This window comes from Gavia stellata, chromosome 7, assembly GCF_030936135.1.
Source record: "Gavia stellata isolate bGavSte3 chromosome 7, bGavSte3.hap2, whole genome shotgun sequence".
Taxonomy (NCBI): Eukaryota; Metazoa; Chordata; class Aves; order Gaviiformes; family Gaviidae; genus Gavia; species Gavia stellata.
In genome coordinates this window covers 19,416,072-19,430,420 of record NC_082600.1, presented here as the reverse complement: position 1 = coordinate 19,430,420, position 14,349 = coordinate 19,416,072, and the positions used below count along the sequence as shown (strand labels likewise).

The following is a 14,349-nucleotide window of genomic DNA, read 5'->3' as shown; positions in this document are numbered from 1 at the left end:
CCAATCTTGTGCAATAAAATAGGGTTTTATTTGCACATCCTAAAACCAGTTGGTATCCTATTTAGCAAGATCCAGGGCTTTTTTCCCCAAAGAGGGATGGTCTGTCCTTACAACAGCCTGAAGATTTCCCCTATGGTTACATACTGGGCTTTTTTGCTCAAAGAAACCTTTTACCTACATTTGAACAAGTTCAACCTGCACTTAATAGCTCCCAAATTGCCCTTAGAGAACCAGATGCTCTAAACAGCATCAGTAAACTACTCTTACTGAGCATATACTTTTATATTACATTTGTGAAGTTTGCACCTGTCTGTCTTTGTCAGCTTTTAGAGTCTCCATGACAACTTGCAGCTGTTCCTTATCTTTTATCAGCTCCTCACTCAAGGTCTCCAGATCTTGATTACTTTGCTTCTCTTTTTCAATTTGATTTTGCAACTTCTCAATCTGTGTGGAGAGAACACACCAAAACACATCAGCCACAGCTTGACCCTATGACTGTTTGCACTTTAAGTTATTTTGAAGACCAGAGAGGAATGAGATGGAGACTATGGCTGAAAGATGTAATCCTTCCCTTCTGTAGCTTGCCAGTCTCAGAGGAGGAAATGGACTGTTTTGTTTTTCTCACAGTGCCAAGAATCTCCTTCATGCCTGTTAAGATCAGAGCATATAAGGTACAAAGGTACAACAGTAAGAAATGCTTCACCTGCCTGCCTGAATGCCCCGCTGTGCTCCTGTCGTCAGTGATTAAGTTTCTGATGCTCACCTTTCTGAGGGACTTGCCTCCTTCCTAGTCTCTCCATCACTGATGGCCTTAATCTATCAGTGAATGCGAAGAAAGTTATTAAGTCAATTCAGTGAGCAACAGAGAAAAAAAAAAGTCAGGAACAGAGGAAAAGCACTGGAGTTTCCAAGTTTACCTTCCCTCTCCCTGTGCCCTGTTGGCCCTCTGTTTTCCACAGCAGGTAACAATACTGGATTTGAAAGATTTGTGAATAAGGTCCCAGTCCTACAGTGAACAACGTCTTCTTACTCCCTCTCTTTGCAAGTTGTACTCATAATGCACTAAGCACTGAAAAGCAGTAGCTCTTCAGTATTTAGAAGCAAGAGGTTCAGAGATTGAGGCTCCCCAAGTCAGGAAGTATTCCTTTTTATGCTTGCAAATTACTGTGAACACCTACAGCTCTGCACAAGTATCAACTCATTTTTTTGTGTTCATATTATGAACTTTGCCAACAGTGAAAATGTCAATGAAAAAGGTATTAACAATAATTCTTACAAGTGGGAAATAGCTGGAGGCTGGGCTCTGCCTATGTCAACATGTGCCTCATTACAGGAAGAGTTTAAACAAGCAGGGGCTGCCCAGATCAGAGATAAGAAGGGCTTAACAGTTAGAAATGTAACCATGTTAAGGTTCATTGGTCTCAAAGGAGCTGTTCAGAGAAAGCTGGAACATAAACTCAGTAATTCAAAAATAGCTGGTCTTCATTAGCATCTCCCAGAAAACTGGAGGCAAGGAAGAAACTACTCTTTACAGCTTGTTTCAGTCCAAGAAGTTAAGAATGCAGAGAAAACAGATAGGTACTTGGACTGCTACTACTTGACTGTGCCTAAAAGGAGCGGTTTCTATTATTAGCTCCTCTGAAAACCTTGCAAGAAGGGAAAAAAACGTGTACGTGACTTTTCTTTTGTATCATCTCCTCTTGTACTACCTGAATAATCCTGTTCTGGCTACATGATCCTTCCAAGCACTAGATCAGTAGACAGCCAAGCATACTCGGACAGTTTTTTGAAAGTCTCAGACAGTGGATGAAATCTGAATCCAGTTAACTGACTTCAAGGAGGCAAGATTTTACTATGGGTATCTCAGGAAAGAAAAAAACACAGGTATACAACATTGGAGAAAAACACTTCATCTCTTGCCCTATGTCTTTATATGTGCTTGTCTTTAACAGTCCTTAAGAACTGTTACTCTCTCCTCTGTCTACTGTAGAAACCATTCTGCAATGAACCAGAGACTTCCCCTATTATCCCCCTTCCCCTAGCACACCCCCTTGTGGACACGTAGACCCTCTAATTAGGGGGACACATGTGTGAGAGAAATACAAAAGCATGTTCGAGGAAGAGAAGATTTAAAAAAACAATTTCAAACATTTCAAACCTAATGGCCTTCTATGATGGAGGGACTACATCAGTGGACAAGGGAAGAGCTACAGATGTTCTCTATCTGGACTTCTGTAAGACCTCTGACATGGTCCCGCACAACATCCTTCTCTCTAAATTAGAGAGATATGGATTTGATGGGTGGATGGTTCGGTGGACGAGGAATTGGTTGGATGGTCGCATCCAGAGGGTAGTGGTCAACGGCTCAATGTCCAGATGGAAATCAGTGACAAGTGGTGTCCCTCAGGGATCCATGCTGGGACAAGTACTGTTTAGTATCTTCATCCATGATACAGACAGTGGGGCCAAGCGCACCCTGAGCAAGTTTGCAGGCGACACCAAGCTGAGTGCTGTGGTTGACACACCTCAGGGACAGGATGCCATCCAGAGGGATGCCTGGACAAGTGCGAGAAGTGGGCCCATGTGAATCTCATGAGGTTCACCAAGGCCAAGTGCAAGGTCCTGCACCTGGATTGGGGGAACCTCTGTTATCAATACAGGCTATTGAAGGGATGAAGGGATTGAGAGCAGCCCTGCTGAGAAGGACTTGGGGGTACCGGTGGATTAAAAGCTGGACATGAGCTGGCAATGTGCGCTCGCAGCCCAGAAAGCCAACCATATCCTGGGCTGCATCAAAAGAAGCGTGGCCAGCAGGTCCGAGGGAGGTGATTCTGCCCCTCTACTCCGCTCTGGTGAGACCCCACCTGGGGTACTGCATCCAGCTCTGGAGTCCTCAGCACAGGAAAGACATGGAGCTGTTGGAGCAGGTCCAGAGGAGGGCCACAAAAATGATCAGAGGGATGGAACACCTCTCCTATGAGGAAAGGTTGAGAGAGTTGGGGTGGTTCAGCGTGGAGAAGAGGAGGTGCCGGGGAGACCTTATTACAACCTTTCAATGCTTAAAGGGGGCTTCTAAGAAAGATGGGGACAGACTCTTTAGTAGGGCCTGTAGTGATAGTACAAGGGGTAATAGTATTAAACTAAAAGAGGGTAGATTCAGACTAGATATGAAGAAGAAATTTTTTTACAATGAGGGTGGTGAAACACTGGAACAGGTTGCCCAGAGAGGTGGTAGATACCTCATCCCTGGAAACATCCAAGGTCAGGTTGGAGTGGGCTCTGAGCAACCTGATCTGGTTAAAGATGTCCCTGCTCATTGCAGGGGGGTTGGACTAGATGATCTTTGGAGGTCCCTTCCAACCCAAACTATTCTACGAAATCAAGACTATTTTACATATCATGTATCAGGTCTCTGTACACTGAGAGACAACTGTATGTCTCACACAGACTACAGAATACTATCTACTACCTTTTTTTCCCAAATCTCCATGAATGGGAGATGAAGTCCATCAACAACTTGACCGGCCTGTGGGAATTCAATCAACAGCTCCCATCATATTCTGTGTTTCTCTGGTGAAGAGTTCATGCATTTCAACCGCTCTTAATAGTATTTTTAACTGCCGTTTTGTTCTCATTAGTCTGATGCATACAGTGCGCCCCTTTCCCCACACAGGCATTCCCCACTTTATATAACTACCAGACCTGTAGGTAACCCCACCATGTCAATGCATTCATCATCAAAAACATCAGATCAATTCTGGAATCACAACTGTTGGCACCAATACAGTGCCATAACAAGAGGTGCCCACAGGAATGTGCCTGGGGCAGAGCCAAAGGTTGACCACAGTTGTTCAAGTGACTTAAATTGCAGATACACCACAGGTATCTGCTGAGTGCTTTATATGCCTTGACCTCAAATTTTAAGCATGTAAATCAGAGCTGGAGTGAATTACTCATACACAACAGGTCATAAATGGGAGTGTGGAAGGAGGAGTACAGTGAACTGGATTTCTGCAATTTTCCTTGTTCACAGATGAAAGCCAAGAAGCAGAACTGGTCTCTCAACTTGGCAAAAGAATCTCTCCAGAAGACGGAGTGATCCAGTGATGGATACCTGTTTTCCTCGGCAGAGAAACTGGCACTCTGCTAGTTACAACCTGGTAGTCCATGACCAGCATTTCATATCCAGATTCTTTCTCCCCTTGTCCTTTAAAGCATTCAGTTAGCCCAAAAGCACACCAGCGAGGACTGAAATCTCTGTATCAATCCCTCACACACAGAGGTTACAGCAGTAATGGGAAAAGGAGAAATGTGCCTTATATTCTGAATAATTTAGCGAAGGTACAAATGTGGAAAAAACTGACATGGGAATTTTTTATACTCAGACTAGCAAGCAGCCTCTTTCCCCACTGGCACTTGGCTCAATTAATCAGAGTTCAGGATGCATGTTACTAGCCAGACAAAAATAAAGCTAGTGGTTGGAGGTGAATTGAGCACTGTATTTCACAAGGACAAGCACTGAGTTGGCATTTGAGCTAAATGTAGTCACAGTTTAATAATAGAGTGCAACACACGTATATATAAAAATAAATTCAAAAAGTGATGACCTGCATGTAGATTAAAAGAACCCAAATCTTTGCGGAAAGGGATACACTAGAAAACGTCTAATAGTCAAAAGGACAAGACAAAGAGAAAGAGCTGCTCCAGGACTATGGACAGCAAAAAAGACTTACTTAAAAATACACTGACCTGAATTCACCTGTGTGATTTATTTGACTTACATTGAAACAACATTAAAACTCTGAAACAAACAAAATAGTTCAATGGGGCCATGGCTTCCTTGCCTAGTAGTGACTACCATTAAGAAAACAAAAAGCGACACGACAGTATAATCTGACAGGGGCAAATGAGCACAGAAAGACAGCTTTTATGAAACAGGAACAGTCGCTTTTGCTTACAATGATGCACCTAAGTAGGCAGTGAAGTAGAAGGCAATAGAATACACCAATGATAGAATGTAATTAAACAGACAGGCCCAAAACCATGCCCAGTCTTCTGGGGAACATGGGTAAATTCCCTGCAATCCCTTATCGTTCAGGAATGCCGTACAGCCCTGTGCGCACTGTGTTTAAAAACCAAAGAGCTCTGTTCCTGTGAGCAAATTACCTTTTTGCTAAGTTGTTGATTTTCCTTTTCCAGTTCCACAAACTTTAGGCTGCTCTCTCTGGAGGTCAAGGAGGCATCTCTCAGCTCTTGGATTGTGTTCTGTAAGCTCTGATTATCCTTCTCTAGCTTCAGTATGCGACTCGAAGCACATTCATTCAACTCAAACACAAAGGACTTTCTGGCTGTTGAAACATGAGAATCAGGTGGTGGCACTAATCAGGTCACAAACATCTCCCTTTCTAGATCCTTAAGATTCACTTGTATGAAGATAATTGCAGTCAGATCCTTATCATTTCAGCTTGACTGCTAAGTAAAAACTTTAAGAACAGAACCTATTTTCACAGGTAACAATTGAGACCTTTAAGAAATAGGGAATATCTGAACAAATAACCATCTTAAAAGTTATTTACTTTCCTAACTCTTCTTAAAGTTGCTTTAGCCATGTTAGTAGCAAAATATACTTTGATACCCTCTCATACTTCTATCAGAGGAAATAAATTAAGGCAGAAAGTAAACCACTGCGAAGCATTTGCTAAAACAGCAAGATGGTGCACTTCCAAAAGCTAGTGAATACTTAGGTATTCAATCATATTTAATCATGGAAAAAATTCTTACAAAAATGAGTTCCAGTGCTTATCTTCACAGCTACTTCATCAAGCATATGCTGAATCAGGGAGGATATTTTACTACTAGGTACCCAGGCACAGGACATCCATCAGAATGTTGATCATAGAGAACTGTCTGAAGTTGACATCTCAGAACTAACAAAACTTATGCAGGTTTTACAACAGAGATGTTATTATACTCTAAATGTTTATAGACTAAAAGTCTCACCACCTCTCAGCCTTAACTCCCAGCACCAAAGCCTCATTGTTCTGTTCATTTCTCTGCTCAGCACCTCAATAATTGTAAAAGCAACCCTTTGTTTCACATGGAATAATTGCTACCCTTCACCTAAAACCCACATGGTAAAATCCCATTTGCCTTTTTTATGGAGCACCACCCAGACAGTTTTGGTCAAATGAAGACTCAAATAGTAAACGTTAACTAAATACTCCAGTTGAGTTCTGTCCTGAACCAAAGCCATCTAAATGACTTTTTCCCCATGCTTATTTTTTAAATGATTTTGAATAAAATATTCTAAACTAGGAGGTAAAATCTGCTATCTGCCACCCTTGCAGACTCAACCTGAAATCCAGGAACAGGAGGTTTTCCAGAAGAGCTTTGCAGACTGACTCTATCTGTACAAACAGGCTGTATTCAGAATAGCAACATGCACGGAAATGGAACTTCCTAAAGAGAACTACTGCAAAAGTAGGACAGCACTTCTGTGAAATAATTTAAAGTTTCAATGTTTAATGTTCTTAGTTTGTTTTTTTTTTTTTTTTTTTTTTTTTAAATCAGGCTTCCTTCACTATTTTTTTTTCCCTACTGAATACAAAAGATTACTCATGTTCTCAGTTCCTCTCTCTTTTTCTTTGGTTAATCAGAAAGGTTCTGGAGCTCCAGTGCTGAAATGCTAAGCATCAGTGCAGTGAAGGAATTTCACCTTTTTTAATTTGTTTTAAACCACTCTGTGGAGCAAATTTTGAAAGTTATGTTTGACAGAAATGAATAAATAAGAGATAACAAAATAAAACAAGCATCCGTCCTTTTATTACATGAAACCAAATCAAGAATGGGGCAAAACTTGCTATTTGAAACAAGCCAGAAAATTAGATAGCTTTACATTTTCCTGAAATACTCAAAATTTATAAGTTTTGAGAACTGCGTTTTTTCCCCACTGACTAATATAATAAGCAGTATACTTGATTACACATGAGGAGGAATAGAGTGCCATTCACTTCTCAGGCTAAGGAAAACATGCTTTGCAAGATTATTAATTAAAAGTAACAATTAATTAGCCATTAATCTTAGTAAAGAGAACTCAGATCCTAGACAGCAGGTAGATTTGAGAATTGGTGTCAGGCACACATTCAGTTATTTTACAAAACAAACCTATTCTTCTAAGCAGATGTTGTTTTCAGTAAAGCTGTCTACTCTAATTTATTTCTTTGTCTTCAAGTTAAACTGTTCCTGGTATATGAAGCCAAACATGCAAGTCTTAGAAGAATCAGGTGAGTAGTCAATAAAAGCTGCACACTGAACTGGACGAAATGGCTTATATTTCCCAAGTTCCATGTAGCATTGTTATTTAGGCTGGTATTATAGACAGAATGAATGTTAGCCACAGAAACCAATGCTAAAACCTGACTAGTGAAGGAAGCATTATTTACGTTTGTGATAGTTACGGAAATCAAATCAACCATTCAAAAAAAATAACCAGCCAGTTATTTTAACTGTACACATTTTTCAGTATCTAGTAAAAATAAATTACTTCAGCATACACTACTTCCTGGGACTTAAAGACCAGCTAATTGTCTGTACTAATTGTACTAAAGAATACTAAAGATCACAGACTCCTCTGAGACATTCAGTTAGAAATATCCAGTGTTCAGTGTGACATTTCTGCTGTGTCATTTACAAAGCTTTCTGAATTTTTAATTTTTATCATTTTATTTACAAGTCACTCTCTCAGTGATGAACAAAATAAAAGGAAAACATTTTAATGCTTTCAAAAGAGACTAGCAGGAATACATTTTAGAAGTTCCAAAAAACTAAGTTCAAAGTCAAGTGGCTGAATGAGAGAAGTTCTCCAAGCTTGGACTCAACTTCTGTTCCTGTCTCAGTCAACCAACCTGTCTACTCTGAAGAGACCAAACACAACAGCTACCCCAGCTGATACTCACTATCTGCAAGATCTGTGCTTTTAGACAGTTGTTCTAGTTCCCAGCCTAGGTGTGCAGACTCGTTCATGCTTTGTTTCTGTGCAATCTCCAAGACCATGTTCTCCTCCAGCAGCTCTTCAATTCTCTTCTTGTCTGTGTCCCGGTCCTGTGCAAGACACATAAATGAAAATGCATACTCAGCTTATCTGTAAGATTGTTCTGTTAGTTGAACTGCTACAAGCACAACACACATTGAAGGCAGAAGAATCTCCTTAAACACTGTGGGCTTTTATATTGAAATACACGTAGGGCATTAAATGTTTGCTGTAAGCTACCATACATGCCACAGAATGCAGTGCAGAGACACACAGCTGGCCCTGTTTAGAGTCAGCTCAGGTCCATGATACACTTGGAGGGAGGGTGATTGGAGTGAGAACATACTGGGTGGTGACAGGGCCAGTACAAGCCAGGGCTAGTAAGGCAGGCTGGATTCAAGCTGTCTCCAGAGCTAATCTCTTCAAAAACATGTAGCATCATGCACTGACACACTGGAGACTCTGCAGGTACAACCTTGAATTCTGCTGTGCTTCTTAAACTCATCATGTCAAATTTAGATCCAGTCATATGGATCGGCAAGTAGCATCTGCGTCATAATTTGGCTTCTAAAATATCGAGAAAACAGATCTGGAGAATGAATCTACCGTTGCTTCTTGTGATTATTTTGGCCATTTGCATTTGTGGGAGCTAAAGTGGTGCCTCAGAGGGTCCCAAATTTTCAGAAAGCATTACCCAAAAATTCATCAAGACACCCAGAAAAGTATCATTCAAAATCACCAGTCACTTTGGAAAAGCTGGAGCATGACGTGACCCTTATAATGCCCTGAATCAGTCATTAAACATGACTCCACTCAGCACCCTCAACATCTTTGCTTCCAACAGACCCTGTTGGAAACCCTATACAGTTAAACCCACAAGAATTCAAAACACAGAGGATAAGAGGAGATTGTTAAGTAAAATACAAGAGATGAAAGAGTATTATTTCTAGTGGGATTATAAAATCCGATGTTGCTTTTTGTTTGTAGACAATAATCTGCCACTTCTTACGTTTCCTTGTTGATGAAGCAGTAAGCCGTGTCTCTGATTTACACAGAAATAAATTTTGGAATTTTGTGTCTTTTACAGTGGTAATGGATTCTTAAAGTCACTGTAATGGCTGGGGACTTTGTTTCCAACATGAAAGATCAGTTACTACACTAGATTTAATTTCCTATATCTAAGAGATTTCTATTTAACTGACAGATTTTAACATCTCCGTTATCAATATGTATGAAAGCAATCTGTATTTTAAAACTGTGATATACCTTCTTGCATAAAATTAAATTAATCAGTCTCACACAAAGTAGCATCAGCAATATTTACACTATTAACATTATAATATATCAAGAATTCCTGTACACAAAGTTCAAACTGAAGACCTCTTTAAAAGCACTGTTGATTTATTTGCCTGTCTCCACTGGTTTCTTTGACATGAATCTGTGACCTAGCATAAAAACAGAAGTTCAAAAAATTAGCATAATGAAAAGAGAGGGCATACCAGTTCTACATCATGAAGTTTGGATTTCAACTGCAAATTTTCCTTCTCTAATTCATGGAGTTTATCACCACGAGCTCTTGCAATTGTTAGCTGTTCTTCTAGCATGGCCTTTGTTTCAATTAATATGATGTTGTCCTCTCTTAACTCCTAAGGAGAAAAAGTAACAATGTTAATCTCTTTACATAAACTGAGTTTTCAAAGACCAGGTGACTTTCATAAACTGACACCGCAAAACACAAGAAAGAAGTGTGACATGTTTCTCTGTTTCATAAAAAAGTTTTTACCTGATATTTTAATGGGAGATTATACTATGTTTAATTACATGTGTCATTAATGCAAGTAAATCTAGTATTTCTTATTGATTTTCCTGAATTTTAGAAGTTTAATGGAGCTCCTTTTGCTTTTCATGAGGCTAGATCAAAAGGTGTACCAAAGAGACTCAAGACACAGAAGGGCAACTGTTCAATTCCAATTCCACTGTTACAATACCATTTCCTTAGCCAACTCACTGTAGTCCCCAGTTTCAAAATAGATTATATTTACTTACTTTCAAGGGATGTTATAGTGTATTCAAAGCATGTTTGGAGAGCACTATCCATCAAGATATACTATGTCCATATCCCTGTTTCCGTACACTTACATGTTAATGTCTGTTTAATAAAGTTTCTCTCTCATGAACAGAATTTTAATTCACTTAAGAGAAGTTGTTTTATACTTAGCACTTAACACACACCCCGCCCCATCCCCAATAAACACATGAGCATTTAATGCACAAGCCATGTTGCTTATCCATTACAGCTTTTGGATCTGTTTTTACTCAGTAAAAGTTTAACTAATTTTTCTGCTGTAGTCACAGTATTAGAAAAAAGTGAATTACAGTGCACTCCAAACGTTCCTTGCAAAGCAACAAATGCATGCTGTGCATTCAAGTATCTTATCTCCAGAAACATGAAACGTCCAAAGCATAAAATCTGGCCGTGTATTCTTGGTCACGTTTTAAACACATTTATTAAATTATGTCTTATTTCATACCTCACTGCTAGCTTTTACTCTTATTGATCCTCAGGTAAGTCTTGAGTCAGAGACAGAATTTTCTATGGCAGGAATCTAACAGCATTTAAAAGATGTAAATGGATACAGGACGGATTTTTGCCCAGAAGAGTTACATGGGGCAAGAAGCAGATTATTTGATTCTCTAAAGAAATTGTCTTTTGTCTTTGCTTTCCTCCCTCCTCCCCCCATCCCTTCCCCTGCTCCAATGAAATATGCAAAACCAGAAAATTTGCACACAGGGAGGATAAAATGCTTATGGCTTGACAAGTTTATTCCTGAACAACCGTCTTCAAAATGTGAAATCTCTGCTGACATTAGTGTTCATGTCTACCCTCTCAGACCACAAACATCTAAACCAAGTAGATTCCCGAAAGATCACTAGGCATGAGCAAATCACTTTCACTGCTTAATCAGCAATTACCTTCTCATTTTTGGAGGTAGAATCAAACTTAAGAAACCTTGTGTGGCCCAGTTATTTAAAAAACAGAAAGAAAAAACAAGATAGCTGTAAAGCACAAGTTAAGAGTGTCTGATGACAGCCACTCCTCTTGCCTTTTGGTACTATGGGGGCCATGATTTAATAGCCACATACAGCAAGTAATCTTAGTTGTTTGCTGTATCTTGACTGTAGATGGCATAATATGGAAAGTCTACCTTATGCAGTACCATATTGCCTTTGATCTTGTCAGTGGGTCAGCTACCAACTTGCAAAGTATGATAGGAAAAATTTCCCTACTACAGTAGCATTAAAAGGACAAGTATGTTAGGGCTTGTGAAGTGGTTCCACTACTGCACTTAAAATGTCTGAGTATGCAAGTAACTATAATAATAACAATGAAACACTAATTTTATAGAACCAGCATTTTGGGCCAAGTCTGATCTAACAGGGTCACTTCAGGGTGGGCAAACTAAAAAGGCTGACACTAAACAGATGACAGACCAGGGGAAGCACATGACACAAAATGTGCTGGGTGTCATGAAAGCTGCCAGAATACCTGTAATGAAACAGCAACATGGCAAGAGTTTACTTTGCTAGATCATCACACTTAATCTGGACCACAGCCCTAAGAAGTAAGGTGGTGTCTGACCTCAAAAACATGGCCTCAGAACTATCTCCAAAACTGCCTACCAAGCAGGAACTAGTTATTTTAGAGTCTCATGAAGAATCAAGCTATGTGCCAAGTACATACACATACCCAGGCTCTGGTACAAACCACACATCACTGAGAGCTGCAATATATGGAAGACTGAAGCACTTTCCACTGAGTGCCCAGGGCGGGCGGACGGACATGTCAGTTCAAAGCAGTTCTGATGAAATCTTAAATTAATAACCTGGTGGAAATGCCTGCTATGGCAAGGTCAACATTGCTCACTGGTATACCCATGATCTGAGGTTGTCTTAATATTGAGAAGTTCATATAATTTAAATAATTACTCCATGGGAGCTTTGTAGAGTTACATCTCACGGCCTGGAAGGTAAAACCGTCCTAACTAAAACACGTCAGCACTAACATCTCCCAGAAATCGCTGGGATAACATAGGTGACCCAAAAATGTGTCTGGCTACAAATCACACTTGAGAAACAATCAGTAGGTGGTGGTCATGGGGTGGTGGGGCTTCCACTGGAATTAAGGTTTATTTTTTCTTTAATTAACAAACCCACCAACACAATTTTGTAACTGCATTTATTTTTAAATCAACAGCACAAATAGTTGGCTGCAGATTTTTTTTTTTTTTTTTAATACACTGAATTTACTAGGCAAGGGATTAAAAAACCTCTGGTTTATATCGGATTAAAAAGCCTCTGTTTTATATCACTTAAATTGTGATGGTTTAATATCCAACTTATATAATTCTGCTTTTGTAATTTCTAAAATAAATTACATATTGTGGTTTGATCCTGTAACACTGTGCCTTGAAATAGCTTTAAGAATGTGCATTGTGTACTCATATGGTTACAATTAACTCTGGGAGTAAGTGGTTGCACAATCAGGATGTGTTGCTACTGGAAAACATTTTCAGAAACTAAAGTAGCAATCAGATCGTTTAAATCTGAAACTAGAGAATTTGCACATGCATCCAGACCTAGTTATTAAACAGAATTCAAATCCCTCCCTTCTGGCAGTTCAGAAGCTGCCCCTACTGAGCCATGACACAGTTAACGTCTTGTGAGAATCAAACATTGCCTTGGACAGCTATATGAAAACATACAAGAGGTGCTTTTGCTTTTTTTAACATTCACAGAAATTCCTCCTGTCATCCCACAAGGAAATGTGATTGCAGTGAGAAGGAGGAAGAATGGGCAAGGCAGACTCCTTGGCCTCAGAAAATAATCTGATTTCCTGGAGCAGCACAAGGTTCAATGGAGAGGAATGCCGGAGGGAAGCTTTACATTGGAGAGAAGCACCTCCTTGGAGGAAGCCCTGCATTAAGCCTGCTCCTCCGCATTCACAGTTACGACCTCATTAAGCAACCCCAGCAGGAAGGTCTCCAGAGCATATTCATCTCCATGTCCCTTGAACGATGGTGAAAATTAAAATGTCATTTCTGAATAACTTTGTCAAGACATACAAAGAAGGAAAACAACACACATGCCTATATGTGTTACATTCACATAAAGAAAGACTTGCTCCTTTTGCACTCCTCCTGCAATAGCTCCTTAAATCTTTTCCTGCTGCCACTGGTGATTTGTATTATGTGCTTTCAGAAACTACTTGTAAGCTTGCTCGCAATTCCTAAAGCTTGTCACTGTATCATACTCAGAGCACATTCTGTATTTTTTGCTCAAACTACCAAATGTGTATGTGAACTACAAGAAGGAAAAGATTTGCAAGTGCTTGTTTAATAGCTTTCTGCATTGATGCTCAAAGGTAAACCCACTTTTTCTTCTCACTTACTGATTTGGCACTGCTTATTAACAACCCTGTCAAGACCCCATGAGCCTTAAAGTATCACATTACCATAGAGAAGTGGCTTACAGCTGTACTTTATGCACCTACATTTGCATTACTGTGCCTCTAAGATTTGTTCAGGTCTTAACACTTACAGCTTAGGAAGCCAGCCGCAACCAGTAAATGCCATGAGATGAATCAGCACTGTACTGTCTAGTGGTAAAAATCTCTACCATGTCACATCCCTGCACAAATTTTACAACTAGGACTTGTAAGTCAAACAGTTTTTGAGGGAGTGGGAGGAATCTGAGCAGACACTGAACCGACTCCAGCCATTAACCCTTCTTCTGGAGAGGCAGAGGACTTGAGACAGGTAAGACAGAAAACTGAGGGACCATGGAAAGTTGGATACTGGCTACTATGCAGAGCCTTTGTGCTACTCCATGATCATAAAAAAAGACAGAATAGTGCCCTGTGGAATCCTCTGAATGTATCAGGATGAAACCAGTGGAGTTTGCCTGATGCTGCCACTGCTCAACACTCGCAGTCCACGGCCGTGCCAAGACTTGATCAATGATGAAAGAGGGAGTGGTGAGAATGTGAAACTCCGGCTATTCTAGACCACAGACCAGCCTGCAGACAGCTGCGCAATCCTGCCACATATTAAAACAGCTCAGCCTCTACAGCAGTGACAACTTTTGCTAGAGACCACACTGCGGCCTGGAATTAGAAAAGTGCCATATTGATGGGAAATATTCTTTGTCCCACTACTGTATTTCAGGGAGGTATCCTTGGAAAGCCAACACTCATCTCTGATGTTCAATACTTTCACCAAAAACTGGTAGGGTGGAAGAGGGAGCTAGGAAAGTCAGAACAA

At 40.1% G+C, this 14,349-nt stretch overlaps 1 protein-coding gene across 1 annotated transcript in view; it reads right to left on the bottom strand.

The window, feature by feature from the left end:
* CCDC88C (coiled-coil domain containing 88C) overlaps positions 1-14,349 on the bottom strand; it is a 101,710-nt gene that overhangs the window by 28,749 nt on the left and 58,612 nt on the right. Inside the window, exons 11-14 of the mRNA XM_059819512.1 lie at positions 9,529-9,675; positions 7,956-8,100; positions 5,167-5,348; positions 307-444 (exon numbers count right to left, since the gene is read on the bottom strand). Of these exons, the coding sequence (XP_059675495.1) occupies positions 307-444; positions 5,167-5,348; positions 7,956-8,100; positions 9,529-9,675 (612 nt within the window). The remainder of the gene's footprint in view (positions 1-306; positions 445-5,166; positions 5,349-7,955; positions 8,101-9,528; positions 9,676-14,349) is intronic.